The sequence below is a fragment of the Oncorhynchus gorbuscha genome, linkage group LG05 (genome assembly GCF_021184085.1).
Source record: "Oncorhynchus gorbuscha isolate QuinsamMale2020 ecotype Even-year linkage group LG05, OgorEven_v1.0, whole genome shotgun sequence".
In the NCBI taxonomy this organism is placed as follows: Eukaryota; Metazoa; Chordata; class Actinopteri; order Salmoniformes; family Salmonidae; genus Oncorhynchus; species Oncorhynchus gorbuscha.
Genome location: NC_060177.1, coordinates 22,732,551 through 22,747,552, shown reverse-complemented (window position 1 = coordinate 22,747,552; position 15,002 = coordinate 22,732,551). Strand labels below are relative to the sequence as shown.

Below are 15,002 nucleotides of genomic sequence, written 5' to 3'. Positions count from 1 at the left end.
GGAGTGCTGCATCAGATGACCTGGCCTCCACAATCACCTGACCTCAACCCGATTGAGATGGTTTGGGATGAGTTGGACAGCAGAGTGAAGGAAAATCAGCCAGCAAGTGCTCAGCATATGTGGGAACTACTTCAAGACTGTTGGAAAAGCATTCCAGGTGAAGCTGGTTGAGAGAATACCAAGAGTGTGCAATGCTGTCAAAAATATTTAAAATATCTGTATAACACTTTTTGGTTACTACAAGGTTCCATATGTGTTATTTCATAGTTGTGATGTCTTCACTATTACTCTACCATGGAGAAGATAGCAAAAATAGAGAAAAACCCTTGAAAGAGTAGGTGTGTCCAAACTTTTGACAGGTATTGTACATGTTCCAGTTTCTGCCAATATCAAGCAACTTTGCACTGCCATTGAAGAGGAGTGGGACAACATTCCACAGGCCACAATCAACAGCCTGATCATCTCTTTGTGAAGGAGATGTTGCGCTGCATGAGACAAATGGTGGTCACACCAGACTCTGACTGGTTTTCTGATCCACGCCCTTACCTTTTTTAAAGGTATCAGTGACCAACAGATGCATATCTTTATTCCCAGTCATTTGAAATCCATAGATTAGGACCTAATGATTTTATTTCAATTGACTGATTTCCTTATATGAACTGTAACTCATTAAAATATTTGTAATTGTTGCATTTTGTATTTATATTTTTGTTCAGTGTAGATGCATGACAGCTATATTGCCTGTCTGTTTCACCTACTAGTCCATGTAGATTGCTTGCTACATGTGGACATGAAAAGGAGTGTTACTTAAAACATTAATAAAATGTAGAGATAGGTGTGAGATAAAAGGCGCATAGACCCTCAGTGCTCGTGGCTCCCCCACCTTGCAGGGACCCCTCCCAGAGGGGTTTGGTGGTGGGTTTGGGGTCAGAGGGACATAAGTGAACCGATACTGATTAGAGGAAACAACCCTGGACTGCTGGCCAATGTGTGTGTGTGTGTGTGTTTGTGGTCTGTGTGCATGCATGTGGGTGTGTGTGTGTTTGTGTCTATCCTCCAGGTTCCAGGATGTGGGTTCCCTTTCCACCTGTCTCTCCACACCTCAGTTTTCTCGCTGCTCTCCCAGTTCCTCTCTTGATGACTATTCTCGTGTCACACATGCTTGTCTCTAACCCCACTCCTCCCCAGAGACACAAGTCAAACTCCCAACTCACTCTGATTGCATAGTAAAGATCCTTTTCTTAGGAAATCACAGGTTCTAGCATAATATTGAATTCTGTTGTTTTGTGTATGTCTTGGTTATGCTTCTGCTTCTCACTTGGTATTTACTTTGTCAAATGTTTTTTTCGAACCTTTATTGTAACAGGAAGTGATGATGAGACCAACCTCTCTTTCACAGATGAGCCTTGTATACAAATCAATACACATCACTATACTCCCCAGTGGCACAGCCGTCTAAGGCACTGCATCTCAGTGCTAGAGGCGTCACCACAGACCTTGGTTTGATTCCAGGCTGTATCACAACCGGCCATGATTCGGGGTCCCATAGGGCGTTGCACAATTGGCCCAGCTTTGTTAGGGTTTGGCCGGGTTTGGCCGTCATTGTAAATAAGAATTTGTTCTTAACTGACTTGCCTAGTTATATAAAGGTCAAATACATTTTAAAAAGCAAAAGCAAAACACAATCATAGAATCATTCTTCTCTAAAAAGGTCCACAATCATCCTTTTGAAATGCCCTAGAGGAACCAATTCATCCTCCTTCAGAGAGCCATGGAGACCATTCCACAAGTAATGTGCAAAAAAACTAAAACTCAGATTTACCTAAATCAGTGGAGATGGAGGGGATCTCCAGATTTAGCCTTCCCTGAGACTGGGTCTGGTATCTTGTACATCTGTAAGTTAAAAAATGAAGTAAGGTAGGAGGAGGTTTATAAAGGAGGGCTTTATAAACAAAAACAGTGCTTTATAAACAAAAAAATCACTTAACAAATGAATAAATGATGTCATTCAATGATATCATTGAAACAAGCAGTAGAAAATACCATTTAGCAAAAAGGTTGTGTGGGAATGGACCTGTAGATCTCACCAAGACCTTTGAACTTTAAGTCATCATCTATGATCACTTGGCTACATATCTGATGCCTGCTGGACTGTTCATTAATCACGGTACTCCATTCTGTTTATTTATGTTTTATCTGTCGGCCCCAGCCGTGAACTCAGGCTCTGTGTGTAGTTAATCCGACCCTCTCTGTCTAGTCATCGCCATTTCACCTGCTGTTGTTGTCTCACCTGTTGCTTTAGCAAGCTCTCCCAATCAACACCTGCGATTACTTTATGCCTTGCTGTATGTCTCTCTCAAATATCAATATGCCTTGTATATTGTTGTTCAGGTTAGTTATCATTGTTTTAGTTTACAATGGAGCCCCTAGTTCCACTCCTCACACCTCTGATACCTCCTTTGTCCCACCTCCCACACAAGCGGTGACCTCACCCATTATAACCAGCATGTCCAGAGATACAACCTCTCTTATCATCAGCCAGTGCTTGGGCTTACCTCCGCTGTACCTGCACCCCACCATACCCCTGTCTGCACATTATGCCCTGAATATATTCTACCACGTCCATAAATCTGCTCCTTTTATTCATTGTCTCCAACGCTCTAGGCGACCAGTTTTGATAGCCTTTAGCCGCACCCTCATCCTACTCCTCCTCTGTTCTACCCGGTGATGTGGAGGTAAACCCAGGCCCTGCATGTCCCCAGGCACCCTCATTTGTTGACTTCTGTGATCGAAAAAGCCTTGGTTTCATGCATGTCAACATCAGAAGCCTCCTCCCTAAGTTTGTTTTACTCACTGCTTTAGCACACTCTGCCAACCCTGATGTCCTTGTCGTGTCTGAATCCTGGCTTAGGAAGGCAACCAAAAATTCTGAGATTTCCATACCCAACTATAACACTTTCCGTCAAGATAGAACTGCCAAAGGGGGAGGAGTTGCAATCTACTGCAGAGGTAGCCTGCAAAGTTCTGTCATACTTTCCAGGTCTATGCCCAAACAGTTCGAACTTCTAATTTTTTAAATTAATCTCTCCAGAAATAAGTCTCTCACTGTTGCCACCTGCTACCGACCCCCCTCAGCTCCCAGCTGTGCCCTGGACACCATCTGTGAATTGATCGCCCCCCATCTAGCTTCAGAGTTTGTTCTGTTAGGTGACCTAAACTGGGATATGCTTAACACCCCGGCAGTCCTACAATCTAAACTAGATGCCCTCAGTCTCACACAAATCATCAAGGAACCCACCAGGTACAAACCTAAATCCTTAAACATGGGCACCCTAATTGACATTATCCTGACCAACTTGCCCTCCAAATATACCTCGGCTGTCTTCAATCAGGATCTCAGCGATCACTGCCTCATTGCCTGTATCCGTTACGGGTCCGCGGTCAAACGACCACCCCTCATCACTGTCAAACGCTCTCTAAAACACTTCTGCGAGCAGGCCTTTCTAATCGACCTGGCCCGGGTATCCTGGAAGAATATTGACCTCATCCCGTCAGTTGAGGATGCCTGGTCATTCTTTAAAAGTAACTTCCTCACCATCTTGCTCCGTTCAAAAATTGCAGAACTAAGAACAGATATAGCTCTTGGTTCACTCCAGACCTGACTGCCCTCGACCAGCACAAAAACATCCTATGGCGGACTGCAATAGTATTGAATAGTCCCCGCGATATGCAACTGTTCAGGGAAGTCAGGAACTAATGTACACAGTCAAGCAGAAATTTGCATCCTGTAGCTCTAACTCCAAACACTGTCCCAGTGTTCTGGGACACTGTAAAGTCCATGGAGAACAAGATCACCTCCTCCCAGCTGCCGACTGCACTGAGGCTAGGTAACGGTCACCACCGATAAATCCGTGATAATCAAAAACCTCAACAAGCATTTCTCAACGGCTGGCCATGCCTTCACCCTGGCTACTCCAACCTCGGCCTACAGCTCCGCCCCCCCCCCCCCCCCGCAGCTACTCGCCCGCGCCTCCCCAGCTTCTCCTTTACCCAAATCCAGATAGCAGATGTTCTGAAAGAGCTGCGAAACCTGGACCCATCCAAATCAGCTGGGCTTGACAATCTGGACCCTCTATTTCTGAAACTGTCCGACCCCTTTGTTGCAACCCCTATTACCAGCCTGTTCAACCTCTCCTTCGTATCATCTGAGATCCCCAAGTATTGGAAAGCTGCCGCGGTCATCCCCCTCTTCAAAGGGGGAGACACCCTGGACCCAAACTGTTACAGACCTATATTCATTCTGCCCTGCCTTTCTAAGGTCTTCGAAAGCCAAATCAACAAACAGATCACTGACCATCTCGAATCCCACCGTACCTTCTGCACTGTGCAATCCGGTTTCCGAGCCTGTCACAGGTGCACCTCAGCCACGCTCAAGGTACTAAATGATATCATAACCGCCATCGATAAAAGACAGTACTGTGCAGCCGTCTTCATCGACCTGGCCAAGGCTTTCGACTCTGTCAATCACCATATTCTTATCGGCAGACTCAGTAGCCTCGGTTTTTCGAATGACTGCCTTGCCTGGTTCACCAACTACTTTGCAGACAGAGGTCAGTGTGTCAAATCGGAGGGCATGTTGTCCGGTCCACTGGCAGTCTCTATGGGGGTACCACAGGGTTGAATTCTCGGGCCGACTCTTTTTCTACTATGTTATTGACTTGTTTATTGTTTACTCATGTGTAACTCTGGGTTGTTGTCTGTTCACACTGCTATGCTTTATCTTGGCCAGGTCACAGTTGCAAATGAGAGCTTGTTCTCAACTAGCCTACCTGGTTAAATAAAGGTGTTCTCAACTAGCCTACCTGGTTAAATAAAGGTGTTCTCAACTAGCCTACCTGGTTAAATAAAGGTGAAATACAGAAATAAAATAAAACATCTATTTGGGTGGGGCAGCTAAAGCATCATCAACAACAACTGTCAATCTTTAATCTGGTTTGTATTTACTGTATGTCCCTTAGTTATGGCAATTCACACAGTCTTTCTCCACATCCTTCTCTCCCGGGTTTCTGGTACCTGCTTCTCCACCTTGTCCCTACGGTTTGTGAGACCAGGATTTTACATGATACAGTATCATCCAATCATCAGCACTGATACAGTAACTTAATAACAGTAGTCACAATACAGTATTCAAAATACATCTCAATACCGTTTAGAAAGTGAAATACATATACAGATAGTAAGACTATACAAACATGTATAATATTGAACAAAAGTGGGAGAAGAAACCCGTGTTTGCCACTAGACATGACTTCACATGCATTGTTTCTTGTAAATGTTGTCTTTCTTTAAAAAAAAGGCCAACGATCTCATATGTAGCCTAGATGTTACGTTAACTGAATGAACACAATTCTTGTTTCACATCAAAATGAAATAAATGGAAAACATAGCAGTACAGTAAATGCTACATTTGTGTTCTGCTTTTACATACGACTGGGCTCACATAGGAAAAATGACATATTTTTGTTTCCCCTGTGTTTGTGTGTCAATGATGAATATGATGAAACAGGATGAGGGGATTCACAGACCAAAACATTGTGAGAAGAGGGTGGTGGTGTGTGTGTGTGGGGGGGTCATTGCTGACTCTACAGTCCATTTCAGAGACATCTTGACATTTTCAGAGAAGTAAGCAACAAATCTGGCCACAAAACCAAAAAGAGAAAAAGCAGATTTTCAAGGAAATACTTTGGAGAATAGTAATTCCTCTTTATTTAATCTTTAATTTCTTTGATGATTCTAGTTAGTTCGTGAGAGGCTGAAGTGTATGTCAGTGTCTCTAGATCTGGCATAATAAACTCAGCAACAAAAAAAAGGTCCCTTTTTCAGGACCCTGTTTTCCAAAGATAATTAGTAAAAATCCAATAACTTTACAGATCTTCATTGTAAAGGGTTTAAACACTGTTTCCCATGCTGTTTCCCATGTTTCCCAGGCCTGTTGTAAGGCAGGTTGCAGGCAAACTCAATGCTGTGCGTTGACAATGAGAGGATGTTTATTTTTATGCTGAGTTTACATGTGTAGAGAACATTCCATTCCATTACTACTGTGGTGTCTGTATGCTACCACCACAGCTGCTGATGTTAAATGGAAGACTTGCTCCTTTATGATCATTTATTGTGGGAAGCCTCAGACGCCACAAGGCAGCGTTGCAACACAGGAGACATCACACTGCAGATACTGCAACTGTGGACAGAAAACATAGGCTCGTGCTTTGTGCATAACCGCACTCTATCCCCCCATAACCAACTTTTCTCATTATAACTAGGGACAGCAGTTTTTCCTGACCGCTTGATCTGACCAGGAAGTCTGGGCTCTAGTTATTATTGTCCTGGTCAGATCACATAAGTAGAGTCAAGAGGCCCATTCTATTCTTCTGAATATTAGAGACACGGGGTTAAATTAGCCTAGTCTCAGAGAGATCTTATTTGGGGGGTAGACTTGGTTTCCGTTGACAGTTTCTGATGGCTTGCAGTCAGTTCCTGCTCGTTGAAACCCTGTGGAGGGGTTCTGACAGACATGTAACACCTCTACATGTCTGTGGACCACACGCGCACGCGCACACCCACACACACAAATCTATCCGAACCAGTACGGTTCTGGTCATCCCTGTAGTGTGAATCAAGCACAAGTCAAGTGACATAGATTACCTAGACTGTTTGTGATGAGAGTGTGCGAGTACGTGTGTGGCATGTTAGCAATGTTTTGTTGCTGAATTCCAAATAATTAAGTGCTGAATGTGACCTGAGAACTCTAATATCTGTGTGGGTGTGAAGTGGAACTGAGGGTGGGGGGGGCATGTTTGCGTTTTGTGTAGTTTGTTCTTTTGTACTTGAGTGGTTTCTCATGAATGGAGATGGGAGAGTAGCCCATTCTCTAGAAGTTAGAAATAAGAACAAATAAGGAATCCCCCACACAGGGAGTGGGGAGATCACAATGACCTTTGTCTCTCTTCTTCTGTTCTCATCCTCCTTTCTCTCCATCAGCCATGTCTTACTCACTAGGGATGTCCTAGACACTAGTTTCCCTCCTCTACAGTAACCTCTCTAAGGTCCGTCCTCTCTATGGTTTCTGTCCAACAATAGAAAATGTTGGCTGTTGTTCCATCACTAATATACTCATTCACTCACTCAGACACCCGTGATTTCACTTGTGGGATGTAAGTTCACTTGTGGGATGCATGTGAAGGAGTTCCTTATGTACTGTTGTGACAAGTAGGGCTACTGCCATGTAACAGTCGGTGGTGGCTAGAATGGGTACACTTCTCTGGAAGATGCTTTTTTAGGCTGGCTGCAGCTTTGAAAGTATTCAATGAAATACACACACACAGAAAACGTATATCATTTCACCATTTATTCTGGCCTATTGTGTGTTGAATAGTTTTAGCTGTGGTTTTCAAGCCATCATCAAAGTATCAATCAAAGATATGTTCAGTATGTGACTTCATAGATATTGCAGTATAACAGCTCATAAATAAAATGCTAGCCAAATGAAGAGATTCACTGAAAAGTTTGATAAATTGTTTTTAATTTGAAAAATGAATTCAAAGACAGTAAAACAGTGGACAGAATAGGATAGTAAAACCTATCTATATCAAATACAATCCAAGCAATCATGTTGCTGTTAAAATCTCTCGTACAGTATAAGAAAAATATGTTTCTACAGTACAAATAGAACAAATTTAAAGGTTAAGGATGTTCTACATATAAAGAATAGGTCATCTGGTGTACCTAAATGTCCTGCCTTCCTTGTAGTTATGCTGTCCCTTTATTGTCCATGTTTAAATGTACTCTGATATGATGACTAGTATGGCGTATTGGATTGAATATCAATCAAATTTTCCATAATAAAAAATACATTAAAAGCAAGTGAGAAATCTGACAAAGAAATCACACAAAAGCTAGTCAATCGATAGACACACAAATTCTAATATAACATTCGACACTTCAGGGTTTATTCAATCAACTTTACTGCTGTAATAAATTAACCACGTGTTGTTTAAAAATGAATAGTGATAACCTTGATGGTAGTAGGTTTACAAGACAGAATAGTTCAAACTACTATATTTTGAATTGTATTACATTTGAACTATTTTTCTTCTGGATTGGGGGAAACATGTGGTATACTTCCTGGGGTGGTATATTTGATGAGTAAACCCTTTAATACATTTACAGCACCATTTGTAATACGGTTGTATAGTACTTCCCTTTCTTGACACACAGTGTCTCTGTAACACCCAAGCTGCATAGCTTTGGGTCCTATCAGTTCACACCTTGCAAGTATTGGCTTTGTTCCGATCCCCTATCCCATCTCTTTCTCCATTCATCAAAGTATGCCCTTGCTCATTGGCTTTGAAGAATTGAAAAGCATTGCTGTAAGCAAGGGCTAAATGGTGTGAGAGGCTGAAGTGTATGTTAGTGACACATTTCACCATATGTCATGTCAGTCCTTTCTTGTTATATCAATGAGGGGGAGTGAAGGAAGGTGCTCTGTTCAGGCGGTAATGGGCATGTTGTCCCTGTAGCAGGCTACCCTCTGGGGGGCGGTGTAGCTACACAGGTCCTGGTAGATCCGGGCCATCTGCTCCCCGGCATGCAGCTCGTCTGACTGGATCTCCAGGTTAGGACTGCTGTACTGGGAACAACGCATGCTCACTGCATCCAACAGCTGCTGGCAGTTCACTGGAGTGACCTGTGGCCGAGCACAGACAGAGAAAGAAGAAGAGAAGGGGAGAGGGAGAGAAGGAGAGGGGCAACTGTAAGCTCAGTCTGCCAGCTTCTGACAGTAGACTGGAGTGATCTGAACACAACCAGACAGGGAGAGAAGAAGAGAGTTAACTGTTAGCTCAGCTTGTATTTTTAAGGTACACTCTTAGAAAAAAGGTGCTATCTAGAACCTTAAAGGGTTCTTCGACTGTCCCCATAGGAGAACCCTTTGAATAACCCTTTTTAGTTGCAGGTAGAACACCTTTGGTTCCGGGTAGAACCCTTTTAGGTTCCATGTAGAACCTTTTTCTAGAGGATTCTACATGGAGCCCAAAAGGGTTCTACCTGGAAGCAAAAAGGCTTGGGGACAGCCAGAAGAACCCCTTTGGAACCCTTGTTTTCTAAGAGTGTAGTGGTGCCCTTTTGACCAAATCACCTTGAAGACTAAAGTTACCTCTATTTACTCAAACACATTCTGGGACTGTGCTGGGGTGATACCACATGTTTCAGTGATCCAGGGGATATAACCTCTGTTACCTGGACGATGATAAGTTTGGTCTTGGCTGTGCTGAGGTCATGAAGCTCCTCCCCGAAACACAGGGTCACAATGGGGTCAGGGGCAGGAATCTGGCCCTCCTGGTACAGCTGGAGAGCTGGGACAAACAAAGCAGACAGAGAATAACTTATTACACAGACAGAGAATGCTTCATCATAACTGCACACTGATGAGTGAAGGTATGTACTCCAAAGAGTATATATCAGTCAAGAGTATATGTATTCCTGTCCTCTTCAGAGCACAACATCCTAAATCAACAACAAAAACAACATGAGTTCCTTTCTCCTCACCTTGGAAGAACCTTCCTGTGTCAAAAATCTTGACCACATCATCTCTCTCCAGTTTGCAGGGCCCCCCGGGGCTGTAGTGGGGGCCCATTCCCCCCAGCCCGCTCCAGAACACACGGCTCTGGCACAGCCTCTTGATGAAGATGCCCTCGCGGTTGGCACGGACCAGCACACCCCTCTCCAGGTGGCCCAGGAGCTTGCGGGTGACATGGCGTTGGCGCTCAACCTCGATGAGTTCAGCGGGAGGGAAACAGACGTTCTGCAGGCTGTCTGGGAGACCGTAGGGGGACCTGTGCTGGACCAAGGGAGGCTGACCCGGAGAGATACGACAGCCATCAGCATGAGATGTCACCACGCTGTCCATCAGCTTTCCACCATAGAAGAAGTTAATGATCATCTGGGAGAAGGCTGGAAACAGAGGAAGGGAAGTGTTGAGTAAGCCACCGCATTGTCTTCTATTAAGTATCGCAGAGGAATGCAAATAAATACATCTGTATTTAGAAATAGTGAGGAAACATACCGGCATTGAAAGAACCCATCGGCGAGGGATCTTGATGCCCCGGGAAGACTGCAGGGAAATAAAAAGAAAAAGATAACTGACTTTGTGGTATAGATTTTTTCTATTATGATATTCAAATATTGCCTTCCTCTTACATATGCAGCATGCTTGTTAAGATGCAATGATCTTGAGTGACCGTGAAAAACATCTGACCCCTCTGTCATGTCATGATTTGTCATTTCATCAAAAAATACAGCCCGTCAAGCACAACAGACTCACAGGCGGTGTGACCAAGAAAAACCACCTTAGTCAGCAAAGTGCTAAAGGAAATGAGCAAATCCTTCCCCCTCTAGAATCATGTAAACAAGCTTGTGTTAGAAGCCATCACTGCAAGGTAAAGTCGCAGTTTTGCATCGCTATAGATACGCAGTTATTTTTAAACTAATAAATCTCAACTTTCACAAAGGAGGAACTGTAGCCTCATGCTGTAGCCTCATGCTGTAGCCTCATGCTGTAGCCTCATGCTGTAGCCTCATGCTGTAGCCTCATAGAACATACCACAATAATGCCCACTTTGATACAGGAGACATAAACATGCAAGTTTCTCTGCAAAATGTCCTCATGGAAAACAGCTAGACAGATACTTTTAACAAGGACAATATGATGTATAGGCATTTGCTAACTCTAATGAAATAGATCAGATAATTGACATTTGTTCCAGTCTTCACTGTATGAAAGTGTTTAAATGGACATGACACCACTGCATGTTGGCGATACTCCACTGGATTGAATGACACTGCTAAAGAATAGAACCATTGACTGAGTGGAGAAGGACCCTTACCACTGACACTGCCCTGGGACCAGTACTCTGGACTGGGCTGCATCCTACAGCCATCCTCCTGGGGAGAGTGGCTCCTCTTGACGATGCCAAGGTACTCATCACTAGAAGACTGTTAATGGAATGACAAACTATACATCAACAACCATACATATAAAAGCTGCTTTAGAAACAGAAGAGGTAATATAGTTGGTAGTGGAAGACAGAGAGACAGAAAAGGAGGGAACACTTGACAGACATTAAAACAAGAAAACAGAAAAACAGAGTGAGTGAAGTCAGTGATAAATATAGGCAGAGAGAGGAAGGGAAGAAATGGATGGAAAAAAGAACAGCATACCTGCTTCACCTCTTTGATGAGCTCCTCCAGGTGTGCAGAGCTGCAGTCCATGTCAGTACTGTCACCAGGGCTAGATGTCAAAACTGCTGCTGCACTTTTACCTGCTGGAGCAGAGGGGACAACATGGATGTTAGTCTTATTATCACAACTATTCTTTCTATTTACTACGGAAAAGGCTGATGGTCAAATGTAAATCAAGTCTCAGCAGCAAGCTGTCTTTGTCCAGGTGTCTATGTTTTCAACTCTGATCAAGGCAACGTCCTGCTGCTGAAACATTAGTGACTTTTAATAAATAATTTGCATTGGTGCAATTTGACTCTACATCCATTCAATGCAGGTGTTTATAATGTTCATTATTCTAATGTCTCCATAGTGTAAATATGAACTCACTCTTCTGCTCCTCCTCTGGGACAATGCGATACACCTTGTAGGGCTCAGAGATGTCCAGCTGGGACCTGTCTCCCACCTCCTCGAAGTCGGGGCTCTTATTGAGGGCACACCGCAGCCTGGTCTTCCATGTAGCAGGCTCAGCCTTCTCCCCCTCCTTAAACTTCCCCTTAAACACCGCCCAGGCCTGCAGGGAGGGAGCAGGTACATTAGAATGAGAGCCATATTAACACACATCAAAACATAACACATACCTGCTGGTGCTGTCAACAACTTGTTATATTGAAAAAGGTCTGGAACTGAACGAAAGAGATGAGAAAAGTCTACGATGAAGCCATGCATAGAAGTAATTAGAACTCAACTACTTTGACAGGCAGAATACAATTAATCGCATGATAAATACAGGTAGGATACATAAAACAAAATGTTGAATTGTAATGACATGAAACTGGACAGGTTCTGGTTTAAATTATTTGTTAACTATTAAGTTATAATTACATATAATTACACAAAGATATTAGATTTTCAATGTAATTTTTTTCTGCTTGTCTTATTATGACCATGGGCTCTATTTTAGCTGGCTCCAAGGAGGCGCAAGTGTCAAATGCAGATTAGTTTGCAATTTCATCATGTCAAAACTGGTACACTGGCATTTTCCAGCCATAACACCAGGTTCAGTAATTTACCTGTCTAAAATCAGCTCGCTTGCACTGAGGGGGGAAAGGTGGCAATATTTGAGGTGTGTCCTTAAAAACAAGCACAAAAGTGACAATTTCATGGAGCGCAAATGGGAAGTTTTAAGACTCACAAAAAGCAGGTTTTAACGGTAACACATCTGATAATGGCATGGATTTTGAGAGGTAGCCTATCCAGGCATGATGCACAGTGCCCATGAAAGGGAGATGTGCTTTTTATACCAGTGAAATTATTATTTAGAAACATAAAAAACGATTGGTTTCATTTAGTTTAATTATATATATTCTTTCATGAGCATAGCCTAACCTCCCATAATTCAAGGCCGATTTATCAGCATAGCACAGATACATATTTTTCTTCTGGCCATTAGCCAAGTAGCCTATGGATAAAGCGGTTTTAAATGGTCTGCTAAGAGTGCTTAGAAATATTTTGGAGGTTTTAACCCTCATGGTTTTTCATATTTCACAATTGACATACCTGCTTAGTTCATTTCGCTTGTTCAAGTATCCATCCTCATCTCCACAGAGTGCATTTCATCTGGTTACCAAAGACACGCTCCTCCAAATGGATTTAAATGATTCAGTCCTATAATGCTTTATCATGGTAGGCCTATGCTATATTTTGCGTATTGATAACGTGACTCACACATACAATGTGATTTGCGGGAACCTAGTATTTTTTATTTTAGAAGAAGTGCGATGCTTAAAGACATGTAGGCTATAGGCTAGGCTCATTGAAGCCATTTACAACACTGTTGACCGACAACATTGCAAACATAGGCTTTTGAGCTAACTCTTTTTTTTACTGTTGCTATTACTCATTACTGTAGCCTATGCTATTTAATAAGATGTAGTATCAATCCTCAATGGACCAGCAGGAATTGGAATAGATGGCAATGCAAAGATCATCAATAACCTACAGAACTTGAGACAAATGCATTAAGCCATGGAATGTGTTGAGCGCTTGTCACACCAACAACTTGTTCATTCATTAAAACCCAGCCCTTTCGTGCCCCTAACAGCTATTGTGCTTATAATTCTGGCTGTGAGAACAGCAGAAATATTTCTGACACACCCCCAGAACAAGAGATACTGCCAGCACTTAGATTTAGCATTGTGTTAGGTTTGTTAAAATAGAGCCCCATGACTCATAGATCAAGGTATTGTCATCTATGTCATCATACTCTGCAATTCATGTGTAACCTATATGTGCGTTACAGGTATGCGCATACTCAACAATGCATGTGTATCTTATGTGCGTTACAGGTGGTGAGAATGTTTAAGTTAAACCAACAAAACGTAATTCACACCTGCTCTATTTGTAGGCGCGGAAAAAAAGTGTGTTATAATAATGTAACCTTCCCTCTCCAAAGGTCGTGCGGAAGGTTACACATATCGGTGATTTAAATATGCTCTCAAATCCACCGCTATCAACACAATCCTCGTTTGAAATGTGTGTCAATGAACCTACCTTGAAGATAGAAGCGTCGACCTCCTGGTTGTAATCCTGCTTCCCAGCATGTTTCCAGGGGATGCGGAACATAATGCGACTGTCGTCCTCCCAGAGCAGACCCGGGTACTGGCCGCTCTGGATCTGCTCAACTAGCCACTGTTTCAGCCTCCGACCGCCCGGGTTTACTGACATCTGTCATAAACATTCACAAGACATGTCACTGTATGGGCTGAACGTTTGTTTTCATTTTATGCTTGTTTGTGATAATTAGGAACTTATTTCAAGAGAGAGAGAGAGCGAGGCAGACCCATACGTAGAATGTATGCACACATGACTGTAAGTCGCTTTGGATAAAAGCGTCTGCTAAATGGCATATATTATTATATTATTATTATATTATAGAGGGAGGGGAGAGAGCAAAAAGTAAAACAAGATAGTAATGGTTTATTATTTCAAAACAACTATCATTTTCTAATAGCCTGCGTTTTATATAGGTAGAAAAGGGAACACGGTTGAAGAGTTTAAACAAAGACAACTAAATCTTACCTTTTATTTTTGTATTGATAAGTATTTTAGATATCCTTCATATAGCTTATTGAAGACTATTGTTAAACCTTAATACCAAGTCGATGTCTCAGCGTCAATAGAATAAGTCTTTACTCGTATAACAGTTTAATATCTTCTTTCAGGTGAATGAAGCATTGACTGCAAGCTAATTGGACGGATGCGTTTCATTTGTATCCAATAAGGTTTGGGAAATACTTATAGACAACCCAATCCGGAAGTCTTGTTCTTCGACGCAGTGTCATTTACAAGAAATCATCTGACAGGAGATATCGTAGGGTCTATGCCACAGTTGGCTACAGACGGCGGGGTATTGAACAATCCTGGATAATAATTAGTAAAGGACAAAGGGAATTTCACAGCGTCATAAAATACATTTTTACTGTAAAGGTTGGCCCAACAGGTATTGTTCCTTTGTTACTAAAACCCCCACTTGTGCAGGTTATACTACAGTTTAGGCTACATTCAAACATAATGTAGGCGTCGGCAGGGTAACTTTCAGGACGGTTATGGTTGACTGATATCTATGCTGAAAAAGATGCAATTATAAAGTTTTATCATGTTACCATGTTAATTCGTTTTTATTTCGTGAGAATAAGAGTGTCCCAAAAAAATACAACGTTTCTAAT

At 42.5% G+C, this 15,002-nt stretch overlaps 1 protein-coding gene across 4 annotated transcripts; it reads right to left on the bottom strand.

Moving 5' to 3' along the window:
• Positions 1 to 7,984: 7,984 nt before the first annotated feature.
• LOC124035666 (interferon regulatory factor 8-like) lies at positions 7,985 to 14,530 on the bottom strand. Of its 4 annotated transcripts, none has more exons than XM_046349235.1 (9): positions 14,356 to 14,530; positions 13,828 to 14,001; positions 11,665 to 11,848; positions 11,275 to 11,378; positions 10,941 to 11,049; positions 10,121 to 10,168; positions 9,604 to 10,008; positions 9,295 to 9,410; positions 7,985 to 8,743 (listed from the first exon to the last, which is right to left on the bottom strand). In XM_046349235.1, the coding sequence occupies exons 2-9, from the start codon at positions 13,999 to 14,001 to the stop codon at positions 8,546 to 8,548; spliced, it is 1,338 nt and encodes a 445-aa protein (XP_046205191.1). In that variant the 5' UTR covers positions 14,356 to 14,530; the 3' UTR covers positions 7,985 to 8,545. The 4 variants fall into 4 exon arrangements, with proteins under 4 accessions (XP_046205191.1, XP_046205193.1, XP_046205192.1 ...); XM_046349237.1 differs by having other exon boundaries at positions 11,284 to 11,378; XM_046349236.1 differs by having other exon boundaries at positions 11,275 to 11,375.
• Between the last annotated feature and the right edge of the window lie 472 nt (positions 14,531 to 15,002).